At 33.4% G+C, this 18,929-nt stretch overlaps 2 protein-coding genes across 2 annotated transcripts; one reads left to right on the forward strand and one right to left on the reverse strand.

Annotated features, from left to right (window-relative positions):
- Window positions 1–13,957: 13,957 nt before the first annotated feature.
- Window positions 13,958–15,001, reverse strand: LOC129795688 (lectizyme-like). Its single transcript, XM_055837154.1, has 4 exons — window positions 14,898–15,001; window positions 14,415–14,827; window positions 14,186–14,350; window positions 13,958–14,117 (listed from the first exon to the last, which is right to left on the reverse strand). Exons 1-4 carry the CDS (start codon window positions 14,944–14,946, stop codon window positions 14,025–14,027), a joined length of 720 nt encoding a protein of 239 aa, XP_055693129.1. The 5' UTR covers window positions 14,947–15,001; the 3' UTR covers window positions 13,958–14,024.
- Window positions 15,002–15,364: 363 nt separating this feature from the next.
- LOC129795583 (probable cytochrome P450 28a5) lies at window positions 15,365–18,914 on the forward strand. Its single transcript, XM_055837010.1, has 4 exons — window positions 15,365–15,988; window positions 17,308–17,455; window positions 17,529–17,627; window positions 17,712–18,914. Exons 1-4 carry the CDS (start codon window positions 15,804–15,806, stop codon window positions 18,777–18,779), a joined length of 1,500 nt encoding a protein of 499 aa, XP_055692985.1. The 5' UTR covers window positions 15,365–15,803; the 3' UTR covers window positions 18,780–18,914.
- The last annotated feature ends 15 nt before the right edge of the window (window positions 18,915–18,929 follow it).

Consider the following 18,929-nt stretch of genomic DNA (forward strand, 5'->3'; position numbering starts at 1 on the left):
GCATCTCAAAAGCCCACAAAACCCATCAAATAAGAAGCATTTCTTTGTGCTTTTTCTGCTTGTTAAAAGTGCCTCAAAAGTTGTTTTTTAAGGAAGAATAATTCTTTCTTCTTTGTCATTTAGAATGTTCATTTTAATTAATAAAATAGATGATTCCTCGATGGCAAAGCTTTGTTTATTGTTTGTGTATCGATTGGAGCTTTATGAAAGAGCCTTAACCTACATTATATAAATATATAAATAAGCTATGTAATTTATGCTTTGGATATAGCTGATTTAGCATAGAAACTAATGGAGACGAAACACAAATTTGGGAATTAATTGCGAAGATTATATATGCGAACTTATTGAGCTTGAAATTCATTTATATTTGTTTCCAATATATTATATAGTAGTGCACATTCATATATGCAGTTATACCAGCAATGCCAGCAATACAAAGTGCTCATCAAGTATTTATCCACCAGCAGTGCAAGATTTATACGAACAATCAATAATTTATCACAAATTAATTAAGGGAAAAACATATTTTTAAATATTTTTAAGCTCTTTTGTTGCATGCAAATACATATATTTCATTAGGCTTTATAAAGTAAAGGCATGTGATTTCAACTCAATGTGAAATTTAAATTGCTCAAAATGAAACATTTCTTGTGTATTTGCTAGAAAGATTCCTTGTGAAAAAAAATGTGAAAAAATGAGTGGAAGACATAAAAATATGATTCAGTAAATCGTTCCCCGCAGATTCATGTACTCCCCAACTCATATTTTAGTACCCAACGTTTGCTCAAAATGTGAGAAATGGACATAGATGGATCAAAATGATTCCCATGTGGAACATATGGGAGCAATTCAAGTACTATGGCATGGGGAGTTGGTGGAAAATTCACCAGAATTTGATACTCCACTCGTTTCTCGAGTCGCCACTGGTGCTTTCTTTTCTTTTTATTTGCCATAGTTGGGTATATTTTTAACTCCTACTCTACCAAGGGGGAAATACTACGTAGACGGTGGTGTTTGGGAAACTTATAAAATAGAATAATATTTGAATTTGGCGCGCACTCGAAATGGTGAACTCGAGTGGTGAAAATAGATAATGTGGGGAAAATGGAATGGTTCGGCGGGAAAATGACAAATCGGATTTGGAAGGCAAAGTGTACGGATGCAAACGTACTTGAGGAAATTTCGCGAACAGTGGTGTAGCTTTTAGGATTTTATTTTCTTAAATTTAAATTTTTAAGAGCGCAAAGAATATTCTATAAATCCATTTTTTGCTTAAAATATTGCTTTAATTTCGCTTTGATTTAGTTTTTTCATTATTTAAATATTAAGTCGTATTCAACGGCCAAGAAACTCATAAAGACGTTGAAAATTCAGACCAAATTCTAAAATATTTCAAGGACTTTTTAGTCGCTGAATACGACCCATTTTTTTAATTTTTAAAAATAGAAAAACATAGATAACATAGATCATAATGTGGTGTATTTAAATACTCATTTTCATTATTTTAATATTATTCAATCCACCGAATACTACTCAACATTTATTACTAATAATACGTCAGAATTAGGACGTGTCATAAATTACAAAGAAACGTCAAGGGGTGAAAAATATTAAACGTTAGAAAATAAACGTTAAGTGTTAGAAAAATGAACGTTAAACATCTGAATAAATGTAAAATACTAGAAAAAAAAACATTAGAAATGAAACGTCAAACTTTAGAAAAAAAAGTCAAACTTTAGTAAAGAAACGTCAAATTTTTGAAAAAAAAACGTTAAACTTTAGAATAGAAACGTCAAACTTTGGAAAACAAACGTCAAACATTAAAAAATCGTTAGAATCGTATAAATTTAAAAAAAAACTGCCAATTCAAATACAATAAAAAAACACCATCTTTAATAAATGTCTGATTACGGCCCTGATAATGTGGTGTACACATCTTTCAGCAATCACGTTTCCCCTTGTTCCCAAGCTCCCTAACAATTTTCAACGTGAAAAACGGCGGAAAATTTAAACTCCACTCTCGGATTTTAAAAGCAAACCAACTTCAGTCTCACGCACGAGGCACATTAATCACTGCGCTTTGTTTGTGAAAAGTCGAGGTGAATGATCCGTGCAGTGTTTAAGAAAAATTTTAAACTCTGGAACGTCATTTTTCGCTGACTTGGGTGGATGATGTGTAACATGCCATAACTTTACGGGAAATGCTGAGAGAGAGGAGAGTGGGGCAAAAAAAGAAGAACCATCCAATTGTGCCCTGGACGATCGTATCGGGGTTGTAAAGAAATTATTAACATTCTCCCCCGTGCACGGAGCATCCCTTGCGCTGCCGCTATATAGCACACTCTGCTACAGCACCCATCAAATGCTCGTATATGGAATTTTGTATGGAATCAAGATTCCATCCACACACCCAGGGCACGGAGGGGGCGATGTGCGGGGGAGATCTAGAGGGTAAAATTTATTTTTATGATGATAACAAGGGTGCGAGGACCAAATTGTCATTTCCTCGGGTGGCACAGGGGTGCTTGTGTACAAGAAAATGTGTCTGCAACTCAGAGCGTATGAGAGATTAATGATTGATGGCCCAACAATTACATTATATCGTCACGGGGATTTTTTTTCATCCCCATTCTATGAGGGTATGAACCTTTTTTCTTCTTCTTCGCAAACAACATCCATTTATTACACCACCCACAAATATTCCGGCGCCTGTGAATTTTCCATCTGGAATCATTTTCTCAAGAGAAGCCGCACTTTGACACCAGCTTTTGGGCAGGGGGGGGTGCTTTAGATGTCACACATAGAGTGTGGAAAACACCAAAGGAAAATGGGATGAGTGGGTGGAAAAGGCATTTTGTAGAAAGAAAGGAAAAATTGAGATGTGGCTGGATTTTATAGGGATAAATATTGGAAAATAATTCCTAATTTTTAAATTTGCCAAAGTGAAAAAAAAATCCTTTTTGGTAGCTTTTAGAACGTCTAAATGGGTTAACCCTTTAATGACAATAGAATTAAATAGAATGTCGTTATTTCATAGGCTCATCGTCTTTAGATTGGGAAAATAAACGTAAAAAAAACACAAAAGTCATGATTTTCTAACGTAAAGAAACTAAACAAAAGAAAAGTTTGTGGAATCTGGGATAAAAAATAAAATTTCTGGGATTAAAATTTTCTTTAATTTCTGGAAAATATTCAACCCTATAATTCTTGATTTTCAAGTTCATCTTTCTAAATTCATACTAGAGGCAAAGCCAGAGATTTTTTTTTGGTTTCTTAAATCCATTTAAAAGTTTTGAAAGTTCTGACTTATCTTTAAAAGTGAAAAAAGTTAATAAAATTCAGAAAGAAAATTTTAAATCATTTAAAAAATATAAATTGATGGAAAAAACGGCAAGTACCTATAAGAAATGTCAAAAGCCAGAAAAGAAACGTCAGACGTTAGAGATAATCGTTAAAGGATTGAAAAGGAAGTTCAGAAAGTTAGAAAAAAAAATCGTTAAACGTTAGGAAATATATCAAACATAAACGGAATGTCGAACGTTAAAAAAACAATTGTCAAGCGATTGTTTTCCAAGTTTAAAAAATCTCAATACTCCTTGAAATGGATTTCAGGCTAAGATTATATGAAAGCATGCACACATTGCACAATACAAATATTTTACATTTTAATACCTTGAGTTTAACAGAAAAGGAAAAACATCTTTTTGAACGAACAGTTGGTGATAAGCTTATTTCTTTGATATCCTTATGAATTATTTATTCCTTTGTGTATGGTTTCCATTTCATCATCATTTGTATTCCTACAAATGTAGATAAACAACTTTTCCTCTAGATATCCGCTGACCACGTTCTCTCCCCCACAAATATGATCATCTTTTAATCAAACTCAATAGATTCCAACTCCTAGGTATCTTGCCGCATTGAAAATGAAAGAAAATTACCAAATGTGGAATCATTTCCTGCTGTTAAAGCAAATACGACGAATAAAACTAATTGGGTGTTATTGTGCCAACTGTGGGGCAGGGTGCGAGCTTAGGTGACACCAAAATTGTCCCTATAGAGCTCCATAAATGGAATTGCACCATTTGCAGAGAAAGGTAATTGAGGTGAATTGGTGAAACTTTCTCACCAACCCATTGACCACATCAGGATGTTCTTATCCATTTTCATTCTGTACCAAAGAGTTGGATGGCCACATTGCTTTTGGCAGAAAATCATTGATATAATTATCAATGTGATGGCGCTGGGGTGAGAAAGTCAATTGCAAGGGAAGTTCCTTTCATGCGGGTGTGGGGGAATATTCTCCCCAGAAGAATGGGATCAACTCCGTGTGGACGGTATTCATGGGGATTCCGCATTATCGGGGAGGAAGGACGTGACTTCATTTCACCACAATGTTCTTGCAAAAGTAGCCAGTGCGGGTTTTCCACTATCATCCCTATCCCACCAAAAAGCCACCACATTTATGAATTTTCCCAACCACCACGCATTCCATACACCAAATTGGTGGCTTTCAATCCATAGACGATTCAACAGAATTCAACAGAATTCAGCATCCAGAGGCGTGCAAATACCCATTGAATAAGTATCAATATAGACTAAATTCTAACAAAAGTAGATACTATTAGTTAGGACAGAAGGGATCATCTCCTGAAAGATCAGGAAGTTCAGGCTTTTCATTAGAAGTCAATACAATTTTTTTTCATGCTAAAACTTACATTAAAAATTTGTGAAAAAGATTTTTTTATTCGTTATGGGCGCTGTCACGACTGAACCGCTTAACCGATTTTCAAAAATTTATCAGATTTGGAAAGGGAATTAAATTACCTTTCCAACGACTATCGATGCAAAACTATCGATGCAAAAGGTCAAAGTGAAAATTTGTAAAATTGTGAAAAAAAAACTTTTGCCTAGGTTTACCAAAATGGCTGCCAAGAAATAACGGGTTGACCGATTTTTATAAATTTACCAGTTTTGGAAAGGTGAGAAATGTACCTTTCCAAAACTGGTCGATTTTTGAAAATCGGTTAACCACAGCAGGAGATACAGCCACTTGAAATTTGCCTTCAAAAATACGCCATTTTTGCTTGCCCGGAAATTTTTGACGGGTAGTGTATACCTACTGATATTAGACAAATTCAAAAACTCAGGCAAATTTTCTTTCAGTTGATAAGCGTTTGAGAATATTCAAGAGAAAATATAAAATCAAAAAGTAGGGGATTTTTTTTTACATATTAGAGCAAATTCGAGTAGCTGTCCACCCCTTGGCTGCCGCTGTGTGCGTTTACGAGTAAATTAGAGGAAAATGATTAAAGCACAAGTAAAATAAAATCAACGAGTAATCAAGCACAAACCCCAAATCACTGATCGCTTTTCAATGCGGTGCAAATTGAGAGAACGGCCAAATCGTGTCTGGCCAATAATTGCAAAACCATTTTCCATTTAGGGGGGAGCTTTTAAACACTCACACATATTGATTTCTCTGCTATTTACGATGACGAAAGAAATTTTATTTACTGTCTAGCGTTTGATTTTGCATATCTATTCCGCATCAATGATAGATGGATGAATTTGATGCATTACCGCACTATTTGAATATTTGCCGTGCAAGAGAATTACATAAAGAACTTTTGTTGTTGCCAAGTGGATGAAAATTTGAGTTCGAAATCATTCAGGCATATATAATTGTGCCTCTAGTCTGTCTGGCAATAATCCTGCAGTTTTTTCTTACATTACATTCTTCTTTGGTAAAAGTACATAGCATACATAGTACGTTATGTATCATTCTCTCGAGCTTTTAGCTGTGATTTCTTTTACAAATAACATAAAAGTTTTCAGGGCAACATTCTCGGATTTTATTTCAAATGATATTTTCAATGAAAAAAGTATTGAGTCAAATAACAAGCAGCCCCTATTTTAAAATCTACAACACCATAAACCCCAACCATAACCACAAACTAATTAAAAAGTTTTTTTGTTAACCCCCCAGTGTGGAGCTTTTTGGTGGAAAAACAATAACACAAAAGCACAACAGACATAATAAAGTGAATTCAAATCAATTGTTTCGCATTTTCTTTGTCTTCAATCGAGGATGGTTTTAGTTGAAAAGCTCGTTGTTTTTTTTTATTTGCATGAAATACAACATAAAATTCATAAAATTCTACTGCCATAGAAAGAAAATAAAATAAAATAAAAATTGATTAGTACAGATGGAAAATTTTCTATTGGAAAAATACATATAGCTTCATGCCGAAAATATCATATAGTAGATATATTTAAAAAAAATATATTGAAAAAAATATTTTTTTTTCAAAAATTTTGAAAATATTCTTGAATATTGCTTTACAAATATTTCAAATTGTATTGAAGTTTCTTTTCAGAAAAAGAGTTTTCCCAATTTTATTAGAGGTCAATGGCTCTATCATTTTACGATTTTTCTCAGTTTCATATGACCAACCTTGACACAACACGCTCCGTATCTAAACATACTATTATTCATTTATTTATTCGTTTATTTTTTTTGTATATAAAGAATTTAAGAGTTTTATTTTTTAATTTAATGTCAATGTCCTTTTTTGTCACGAGACAGATTTTTATTTTTCATGTTGAAAATTTTTTTGAAGTATAAATTAATTAAATTTTAATTTATTTACAATTCATTTTGTTGGCATTAATTAAATTTTTAAAAGGGGAAGAAGGCTTAAATTGATTCATTTATAATAAGGGATGGTCACGTTATTTTGGAAACTCGGGGACTTTCAAAAGCGATTTTCAAGCTAATTTTGAAGCCAAAAATTCGAAATTTGCTTGCACTCTTGTTAAATGGCCAAATATTGATGAGATTTCAGTAATTTCGATTTAGAAAATAAATTTTTGTGCTCAAAAAAATTATTTGAAATTCTCACATTTTGGCCATTTTGTTCCTGTAGAGTTTCCAAAATAACGTGACCATCCCTTAGATTTGCCTTAATTTTAACAAGGAAAAATAAAACGTATTTTAGAAGTTCTTGAAAAAAAATAATAAAATTAGTAATATTCTTGTTCTAGATAAGATTTTATTAATTTTCTTAATTTGTAGATAATCCATTTTAGCAAACGAAAACAAAAATATCTCACTCAGAGTACTTCTACCGGTACTAACCCGTATTAAACAATCTTACTCTAAACTAAAAATATTTTTAATGTGAATCATTAAATCTTTTAAAAGAAATGTTTACGAGATTGTTTATTAGATTTTTTTAACAGTCGTAGAAAAAACTTTATATTTTGTTTATTTCTACTCAAACCACTGAGAACTATAAAAGCTAAACTGAATGCTTCTGACTGACATCAGTTCTAGCTTTCTTCCCTAGTAGTACATCATGTTTAAGATTGTCTTCCTCTTTGCCGCCATTCCTGCTCTTGCTCTCGGAGCTGGGCTTGAATTTATCAATTGTAAATTTTCCTTGTTTATTCTTTTTATGTTAAATTTTACTTTTATATTTTGATTTTTTATTAATAGGTGTTGGAGCTCCTCCGCCAAAGGAAGTCCTTGTTGATGAGTGCCCTCAGAGACCTTGCCAACTTGAAGTTGGTAAAACTTATAACGTACATGTTACAGCCCATATTGGTACGAACAATTTGTATCACTTTTGTACTATTTCTGACTTCTAATTATTTTTATTCTTTTTTTTTTTATTTCAGACAAACCCGTAACAGCTCTACCAATTGCAATTGATTTTTTACGTCCAAATGGTGAAGTTATCTTCTATCCAACTACCCACAATGATGCATGCTCGAAAGTCGACGGAGGATGCCCACTTAACCCCGGGGACTACACCTTCAGTGCTAAGCTTACAATTCCTGATGTTCCTGTCAATGAGGAACTCATAATTGCTTCTATTTTGCGCGATCAGGATTTCAATCCAATTGCTTGTTACTCCATGAAGCATATTGTTGGATAATTTCATCTTTGTCCCCAGTAATGACTTTTATCTCACCCAACAATATTATTGGGTCAAATGAATGTTTATTAATAAATTGTTTAAATGCAGAATTAAAAAAAAATCTTTCTTAATGGTTTCTAGTAGGAAACAAATAGAACCTTTTACTGAGCAAGAGGATGGGTGGAAAAATATGGATAAAACATTGAAAAATTTCCTTTAGTAGCTACAATTTACTATATTTTTTTTTATTCTTGGAATTTTTATTAGAAAACATTCCTTCATGAAAAACGTTGTCTTTGGCCTCTTTTAGGACCTCTTCTATGTTTAAAAATATTTTTAAAATACGAAAATTATTAAATTAATTTAAATCAATCAAAATAAAATGGTACACGTGAAAAAGTTATGTTGGGAAATAACTTTAATGATAAAGATGAATTAATTAGCTATTCCTAAGGTTCCAAGAAAGCCTGGGAGGATGCTGGTATCTCCGCACTAGACGCTATTTTTTTAGGAAACGAATATGTCCTTTCTCGCCGGATCTGGTTCACTTCTGTTTTAATTTCTTACTTTACTTGGTAATCTTTTTCACTTCTCTCTACGGTTAAATTATGTAGTTTTTTTTATGTGCTACTGGGCAGTCTTCTCTATTTCCCGCTTTATAATTTTGGCGTTCCAGTTGAGGGCCTTACAACTGGTATTTTCACCAACATGTTAAATCGTTAATATTCAAATAAGAGCATATCTTAGATTATCAGGTCAAATCAATAAAATCCCACCATATTCTGTGAGATTTTTGACTTTTTCTTAGCAAAGAAATTCCTTTTTTTTCTCCACATAAATTCCCCTGGTGTGGATTTAATTCTCACAGTGGGAATTAAAGAGATCTCCTCCATTGAAGGGTACAAATGGCAAAGCAAACCATCCGCAACATTTTCCCAGCAATAGCCGCAATTTCTTGTCTATTGTCTCGTGTCAAATTTTTCGGTGGACTGCAGAGGAGAAATGTCGCACTTGAAACGATGATAAATGGTGGGACACTTTGGGATTTAGTCTACCCATTTATAAGCCACAAGCCACCGCAGGAGGGTAGGTAGGTATGCCCAAAGTATGGGGATTTCCCGCCGAAAAGCCACACATACTGGAGAATTCCCTGGTGTGACATCACCATGAGTGTCCAGAGAGATATAAATGAGGTATCGTTAGATGGGGAGGAGGGATATGTGGAATTGTGGATACCATCTTTGCTTCATTGGAATTAAAGAGAATGAAATTCAATGAGAATTCTCAGAGATATGCTTTGCCTATGATAGTTAAGGTTCCGTCTTAGAGAGAGGGTGGCTTAAAAGACGATTAATAGATGTTTATGAAATTTTTGAAAAATTTCATCTAATCTTGCAGGAGATTTCTCAATTTTCTTCTAAGATATTGCAAAGAGAACATGAATTTTCCTGAGAGAAAAATCTTCTTGGATAAGAATATAATATAATCGCTCTGTTAAAGACTAAACTTATATAAAATCCATACATATATAAAATTTTGAGAGAAGTTTCATCCCCTTTGTAGAGGCAATCCTTTCTCAACTACATAAACCATATATGTACGTACAGTTCTTTGGTATTCGCCCACATAGCACGCTAAAAGGAAACTCCCTGGGAGAGCTTCCTGCCATCCCATTACAATGTATCTCGTCACTTTGTACAAGACTCCGGAGATTCTTGAATGCAAAATTGATGAGATCCAGGATTCACCCAACTACCACCCCCCCTCTCCCCATTCCCAAAAACACAAGAGAGTTGGAATTAACTTAGACTCCTCTCTTGGCAAACCGACAAGGCACTGAATGTATAATTTTCCATAATCTCATGACAAAGTTATGATGACTTGGACCAACTTACACGCTGTATTATTAATTATCATTGCCATCCTTATCGACTTCCCCAGAGCTCTTGGACATCTTGGGTGGTTTTAAGAGGAAGTTTTGCAGGGTGCGGGTTACAAAATGACATTTTAAAAATCACCCCGGGGGCATCTCGCAAAAGGGTTCCGGGTCTCCGCCCGAGATGGGCATCCTGGGTGCTGCCCAGGAAGCAATTTATTTAAATTTACTACCCCAAGTGTGTCCGTGACAGTTGACAAAGCCATTACAGCTGATGCTGCGGGGATGCATTTGGGGATTTTCCTCGCTCTAGGATTTGGGCACGCAAAGTGAGCATTCAACACTGGCGAAAGAGCCATCAAAATGTACATAGGTACGGGAAGGGAGGAGGTGTTGTGGATGCGGTGAAAAGTTTCAAATAACTCCCCTCTGCAAATGACAAATGATAATCACCACTGAGATATAGTTCCTATACTCATTTATTCACAGCTCTATACTCTCTTTCTCTCTGCAGCATCACCTTTATGTAGTATGTTTTCTCCCACCTTCAAGTGCAGAATTTTCAACTAATTTCCATTCACACCTTTATTAAAAGCAATTTATGCTGCACCTAATGATATAGAAGCAGTGAATGGTATAAAAATTGAGCATAAAAAATTAATTAAATTCTTTTCAAAACACAGCTTTTCATAAAGCTCAGATATCTATATTGGTTTGATTAAAAGCTTTTCTGCAATTAAGTTGTTAGGATACCAAATACGTGACGTACACATAATTTTATTTTTAAATAAGTATACTTTTTTTAACCCTCGGTATACTGTGACCAAAACACTTACGCGCATTACTATGGGGTAGCTGACCGACCCCAGAGAATTTTTCGCAAAAAAGCAAATTCTTTCGGTCAAATGAGCTTTAATAGACTCCTTGGTACTCCCTAAGAAGTCTTTTGTCCATTTTAGAACACAAAAATAAATTTTAAATGGATTTTTTGATGATTTTTCAATCGATTTTTGAGGTTAGAAACGTCTAGAAAGAGACAAAGAGTGACAAAGCGAAGAGAAAAAGAAATTTTGACCGTTAAACCAATTTTTGAATTCTCTCTTCCTACATTTTTGTTAATAACTTTTTTCTGGTGGTCGGATTGACCTCAAATTTCTACACAATCTTCTCAGATAGCCGAGGAACTTATTTCCTAAAGCTTGGCTCTATCTCTAAGAAATAAGACGTTTTTAAGCCTAGGTGCCGCAATTTTTGAGATATAGAGTCTAAAGTAAGTAAATTAATTTTTTAAAGTTATTCTATCCTTTCAATTTTAGCGCTTTAAGATATCTTAACCCAATCAAAAGATAGACGATCAAACACACGTATTAACTCTTAGTCCATAAGTGGTCCTATTATTTTTCTCGACACTGTATGTAACGTCTTAAAGTCTTTCTATATTTTTTTTTTATAGAATTTTACAATGAAGAAAGGGTTATTATGTCTCTTAACGAATCCAGTAACACTCAATGGGTTAAAAGAGTTTAAATCAATTAATCAAAATGCACAAATAAACACTAAAGACCTTCTAAGGGATTTGTTCTTTGAAATATGTAGTAATTTAAAAATGTTCTTTTTGTCTCTTAATTAAGAACTTTAATTAATTCTCTATGAGCTGCTCAATTCTATTTTAACATTCCCGGTGTACTCTAAAATTATACCATTGCATCCTTTACATATAGCATCCCCCAGCGTGGTGCTACACCCTTGTGTTTTCCGCAACAAAAGTAACTTTGTTGTGTGGTGAATGTGCTAATTGTCATTCATTTTGGATGCAATTACGCTAAATCGAACTTTTGCTACACTGTGGGAGAGCACCACGAGATGGTGGCTGCCCCCAGTGAGGTAAGGGGTTGCAAGCAACACAAAATGAATTAATTGCGAGTGAAATTCTCAAAGTTGATGAAGGGGATGGACCTGTGAGGGTGGTTGGATGAAGCGCGCTCAAAAGTTCTGCACACATTTCAATTAATAGAGCTGCCAATTACGTGAATTTATTGGCAATTTGCTATGTGTAATTGGATGTTGGTTGGACTTTCTTCCACACCTCCGTGTGTCCATCAGTGGCCAGGCCATCACCCCCCTTCATGAGGTGCTTTCACGGCGTTTTAGTAGCCATTTTGGATTAAGCTGAATCAATTGTCATTAAGCACCTTCGGGCGAGTTAGCGCGTTGCGGAATTTGAGGAAGTTCATTTCGGATTTTGAAATTGCATTCGATGAGAGAGAAATATTCCGCAGGAAATCACTTTGAATGTCCCCCCAAAAACATTTTCGCGCTCTTCCCATTTAGCCAAAATGCAAATTTCCGAGGGAATGTGAAAATGAAATTTCCTGGCCAAGCGAGACGTGCCATTCAATTACCTTGCAAATGAATATTTGTCTGGTAAATGTTTGCCATTGTTTCACTCAACTTCACTACACGGGTTTTCAGTTGAAGAGACAATTTCAAGATGTTGCATGTTTGATTTACAGATGTTGCGTCAAATTGAGGGGTTACTTTGCCATTCCTTCATATACTCTTTTCAACCCTCATATACGACATACATATGTCTTATGAAGTACGATGTACGTACACATACCCCACATATCTTGCGAATCGCTTCAATTTTCCCATACAAGGGTGTGAGAGAAGTTTGCACCCGATACCTAAGCAAATATATATACGCTCGATGCCTCCACCACACGGGGGTAGTCGACTGGAAGGCGGCTTCGTGTACAAGGGGTTCGAATTGAAAAATTGCCTCAAAAGATGATGGTTGCGGGAGCCCCCGAGAAAGAGGGAATGAATATTTAATTATACTTAAAGGGATTCGGTTTTGAGGAGCTACTCCATATATCGTATAATACACCCTCTGTGATCCCATTTGAGTCAATTTGGAATTTAAGCGAGAACGCACTTTTTCTTCAAACCCATCTGCCACTCACCATTCAAATTTTGCCTCCAATTGTACAGAACAAACCCTTTAAGGGGATTCAAGGAGGGTTATATGGTTCTTTAACTTAAAACTCCATCTACTCTACCCCTGAGTTTGCTTTAAATTTTCCCCAGAATTTATGGCGGCGGTGTAGGGTTTAAAGTTTTATCTAAATTCGGATTTATCCATTAAACTAGATTTTAGTACTCTCTACGATTTTTTGTAGACTTCAGTGTGTAAAAATGTCGTAAAAATTTTTATATTTTGACATTTTAAAAATTTCGATAGAAAATTGACCATCCTACATAATTTTGAATAAAAAAATTGCTGAACATATTCGGGTTAAGTTTTATTTAAATTAAAGACTTTTTTATAAATTAAATAAAACTAACATTCTGTGACATTATTTGTGAAAAAAATTGAAAGTGATTGAAATTGTGTTAAAATACGTTTTCTTGAAATAGTAAGTAATTCTGAAGAAAATTATGAGAAAGGAAACTTTAAAAAAAAAATCTTAAATGAATAAAAGAAAAAAAAAGAAATCGAAAAAATATTCAGAAAAAAAAACGAAATTGAGGAAAATTCATTTATCAAAACCCGAGAAAAATAATCTAGAAATTTTTTAATTAATATGAAACAAAAAATCTGCTATTGATGACTTTCTTAAATTCTTCCAATAATGAAATTTTTGACCTAATGGGTCTTATTCTGCGACCAATAAATCCTTTAAATTTCAATAATTTGTACTGAAAATTCAACGATTTCTATGATTTCTTGATAACAGAATACGATATTGTATTTTCTGTAATCCAACGAATACCTAGAGACTGATAAAGACGTTAACTTATCTTTTATTAACAAGTTAGCTAAACACATGAGTTGAAAATTAAAAAAAAAAAATAATATAAAAAAAATTTGAAAGAGAAAAAAGTTTATTTTCTCTATTTTCATGGAATTTTTAATAAAGTTTTAATTATATGTTTTATAATTTAGGGAAATTTTTATTCTTTTATTATCTCTTTTATTCAAAAAAGAATTTCAGATTAATTGTTTTCTTTTTTTTTTTAATTACTTTGTATAACTATTCATTACAGTTCAGATTTTCCCATAAGATTATTTTTTAAATCTGAAAAAATAAAGTTTTTACATGACAAAAAATATTTCCTGCATTTTCAAATAAATGAAGAAAAAAAAAACTTCTTTTAAGGAAAATTTTATTCAAGGAATGGGATCGTCGTTTAGTAGGTAATCCGTCAAAACTTTTTCAATATTTCGTATTTTGTTCAATCCATTGGAAGTATCTAGATACTCTGGTAAAAACGTCAGGTGTTACTCCATTAGCGCAAGGATCGATTCCCTGAAGATTAAAGAAAATTAATATAAAATCATCTAAATAAAACTTTTCAAACTTTAAATGATATTTACATGCGAAGTGATCCCAATAATGGAGTTATTATGCTGCAAAGGACCTCCTGAATCTCCATTGCATGATCCACCATCAACGGAAAAGGTGCAAATGTAAGCAGGACGTGGCTCCAAACAATGTGAAACTTTCACATCAACTTTGTAAAGTACGCCAGAGTAACCAGACTGGAAAAGATTTAACATTTTTGAATGTATTTAATGATAAAAATAAAATATTCGGAAAACTCACATCATTTATTCCAAAACCAACAATTTCTGCAATTTCACCGGAAGAAAATTCCCGGGGGTTAACTGAAATTTTGTTAATCAGTCTAGAAAACTGAAACGGTTTTGCTACCCTTATTAGGGCTATATCACTTGTAAGTAAGCGTGGATTGTATTTTTCGTGGATGATCCTTTTCTGAACTTGATACTTTTGACCTTCCCTATAGCTTGTCGTTCCTGCCAGGATGTAAGTTGTTGTTGGAATGTTTAGGGCGAGACAGTGGGCTGCTGTTAGGACCCAATTCTCCGAAATAATCGATCCTGAACAAATCATTGTGTTCCTTCCACTCATTAGAACAACAAGATGCGGAAATTCTCCAGGTTGTGCAGGAATTCCTCCCATGACCCTTGATTGAGCTTCACATCCAGGCCGAAAATCTATCAAAAATTTAATTTATTTAATTCAAAAACTCAAGAATTTATTTAAAAACGACATAATTCAACTAACTTTCTTGCCAAACTAGAACCACCCATGTTAGAAAAGCGAATAATTTCATTGTTAGACACTGTTCAACTAAATGGTTATCTCACGGCAAATTCATTGAACTTTATATGAGGCAAAGGTTTAACAGCGCACGGGCATAAAAACATATGGAATTTATTTAATAAAAATTTCTATTCACGAGTACATTCCTACATAGCACGAGGAACATTAACATTGCATTAAATCATTGTTGAAATCATCAAGAATATTTACAGTGACGATTCGCATTTGATTGAAAAAGAGAAATTGAAGAAATTGTTGAGCAATTAGTCTACCTTGTGGCGTATTCTGAAGAACAATTAATCGTCGCATTAGCTGAAGAAATTGTCGTAAAAAAAAGAATTTCTTCTAGATAAAGTTTCGAAGTAAATACGACACACTACACCGCAAGTGTCTTACAAATAGAATAAACTTTTATTGATCTGTAAAATATTTGTTTAAAGCAGGAAATAAAAGTCTTTTGCTCTCGTTTTATTTTTCGAAATAATCATGCATTGATATGTGAGGTGATGATCGAGAGTTTGAATAAAAGTTGGATTGAAGTAAGAGGAAAATGGACATCAAACTTTGAAAGTCTCAGTTTGAATAAAGAAGAAAAGGGAAACACAACGTCTTTATTCTTTCCACCTCAAGTTTGGACTTCAGCAGGGGTTATCATAGATAGTTAAAAAGATTTTAAAGGAAATAAACTTTCTTTATGTGCAATAAAACTTTACATTAACAATTTTTATTATTTAAATAGTAAAAAGAGATCGTAATTTATCTTTACCTGTTTCGGAAAAATCTATTTAAACCACAAGTGGAGTGATTGTCTCAAAGTTGTTCCACTGAAATATTCAAAGTGAAAGGATCATTTTTCGTTATTAAAAAATGTTAATTTTTCTTTCAATTTTCTTCCTAATTGGATATGGAATCTATCTTTTCCTTATATGGAACTACAAGCATTGGGAAAAGAGAGGAATCCCTTTTCTCGAACCAAAACTCATCTGTGGAAATCTTCCTGGTATTCTAATGCGACGTCACCACATTATATATGATTTGGATAACATTTACAAGTTGGTGAATTTTTTTCTGTGTTCCCTTAGTGATTTAAATATTTTTAATACGTATCCAATAAACAAAATTTCAAGGAATTTAATCAATTATTGTGCTCAATATTGGGACAATTGCTAAAGCAGTGCATTAGGGATTAATTGTAATAGACAGTGCTCAATATTTGAGAAATTAGTTACGTAACGTACAATCATTGCAGAACAAAAAAAAATCAGTGACTAAGTGGCAGATTGAGTGAAAATTGAACAATTATTAAGCCAAAATTGATCCATAATTGAAATAATAATATATTTTTTGAGTAAAGTTGATGTCTTCTCTATTTTGGATCTATTATAGAGTTTATAAATGCAACATAATTTGCATAAACATCAGGCATAAAAATTAGAACAATATTTGAAGGCTCTAACCAATGAAATAACGTGAAACTGCCTTGGAGTCTTTATTGAATAAGCATAAACTAATTAAATAATTAATGCAAAAAGCAGACAAATATTGAGCAATATTTAATCAATCCAAGGTTATGTTATTGTGTCAAAATTGAGTGAATTTTCTCACTTTCAATTGACGCTAAAACTTTTAAAAAAATAACTCAATGTTGCACCCAGTGGGTGGAATTCACTACTCAGTCAAGCTTAAAAATTTAAGTCGGTTTTTAAGTCGGTCTAAAGGTTTAAGGTCAGTTTTTTTAAGTTGATCTTAAAATTTGTAAGTCGGTCTAAAGGTTTTATGTCAGTTTTTAAAAGTCGGTTTTAAAATTTTTAAGTCAGTCTTAAAATTTGTATAAGTCGGTTTATAGGTTTGAAGTGAGTTTTTATTGAAGTCTGATTTAAAAATTTTTTAAGTCGCTCTTAAAATTTTTAAGTCAGAGTAACATTTTACAAATTTTGATGTTTGGAGATAGTCAGATGCACTTTTTGAAACTTAAAAAATTGAAAAGTGTAATGAGCAAGTACACTTTTCAATTTTTTTAGGTTTCAAAAAGTGCCTGACAATCTCCAAACATCAAATGTAAAATTTATTGAAAAATATGCAATTTGTTAATCTGAATTAAAAATTTTAAGACCAACTTACAAATTTTAGGATCGATTTACAAATTTTAAGACTGACTTAAAACCTTAAGACCGACTTAAAAACTAACTTAAATTTTTAAGTCCGACTGAGTAATGAACTCCGCCTACTTTCGGATTGGTTATATGGTATATTATTGAGCTGTTATTGATCCATTAATGAAATCTGTTGAGTCAATCTTGATTTGTCTTTGAATGGCTCAATCATTTGTTTAATGATTTAAAAAAAATTGAATTTTCTTTTAAACTTTCAGACAATTTAAGGATAAATATTCATTCGTTGGAATCTACAATATGCGAGAGCCGCAGTATTTGGTAACTGATGCAAGTATCGTCAGAGATATTCTTATCAGCAAATTTAACAATTTCCAAGACGTCGAATATGCCGATATGACTGATAAGGTAATAAAATGTTTTAATACAACCACTAGTTGTATTTTTTTTTATTATTTTATTTTATTTTATTTTTCATAAGAAAAAGGATCCAATTCTGGGAAATAATCCCTTATTGCTGAAAGGTGAAGAGTGGAGAGAAAAACGGGCTGAAATCACGCCTGCATTCACGCAGCTAAGGGTAAAATATTTAAATATTTCGTTTAAATTAACCGCCATGACAAACTAGCGCCACCTGTTGAGTTTTCTTTCATTTGATTTGCAGATTAAGGCAGTATACCCATTAATTGAGCATATTTGCACCCACCTCAAGAGCTTTATCCTCAAAACGGATGGACATTGTGTTGATGTAAAAGAAATGTGCGCAATGTATGGATCAGATATCATTTCTAGTTGTATTTTTGGGTCTGATGATGGAGCTCTATCCAGCGGGAGGATTCCAATTCGAGAATCGGGAAACAAAATTTGTCCCACCTCATCAAAAATTAAGTACTTTATCCTCCTTATTCAAATGATACCCAGTTTAAAAGGTATCTTCAAAATCTCCATAGTTGACAAATCTGTTGAGAAATATTTTGTGAATCTGCTAAAGAAAGCCATTGAATTGCGAAAGAAGAGCAAGATAAATCGCATGGACTACCTAAGCTACCTCATTGAGCTTCAAACCAAGAAGAATCTTACTATATTGGAGATGACATCCCACTGTGTATCATTCTTCATCGAAGGCTTTGAAACATCTAGCCTCATTCTTACATTCGCTCTCTACCACTTGGGTAGGAACCCTGATGTTCAGACTAAGCTTAGAACTGAGATCGAGGAAACTATTGCAAAGCATGGGAGCATAAGTTTTGAAGTTGCTCAGGAAATGCCCTACCTTGAACAAGTTCTTATGGAGACACTTCGTCTCTACTCTCCAGGTGTTTACTTACGCAAAACCTGCACTGAATCCTGTGAACTACCCCTAACTCCAACCAAAATGATGCCAATAGAAAAGGGTTATAATATAATAATACCATCTTACAGTATCAATCGTGATTCTAGATATTTTGAAGATCCTGAAAAGTTTAATCCTGATCGGTTTTCCCCCGAAAAAGGTGGGGCGAAAATATACGGTGACAAGGGAATTTTTCTTCCTTTCGGCGATGGCCCAAGAAAGTGCATGGGGATGAATTTTGGCAAGGCACAACTTAAAGCAGGCATCATTGCCGTTATTGAGGAATTTGAAATAGAAGTTGATAATAAAACGCCTAAGGAGTTCGTGTTGAATCCCAAAGAAATATGTCCTGGAGTTGTTGGAAAGATTTGGCTGAGATTTAAGAAGATTAAGGGATAGACTGCCAAAGTGAAAACTTTAATTAAACTTGGGACTTTTAATTTGTATTTTTTTCGATTTATGGGAAGACTTTAGCTTACCTACCTTGATATGTATGTAAGGAGCCAGGTTGAATAAAACTTATTTAAAAAGAAAGTTTCAGAATCAATC

Source organism: Lutzomyia longipalpis, chromosome 4 (assembly GCF_024334085.1).
Source record: "Lutzomyia longipalpis isolate SR_M1_2022 chromosome 4, ASM2433408v1".
Taxonomy (NCBI): domain Eukaryota; kingdom Metazoa; phylum Arthropoda; class Insecta; order Diptera; family Psychodidae; genus Lutzomyia; species Lutzomyia longipalpis.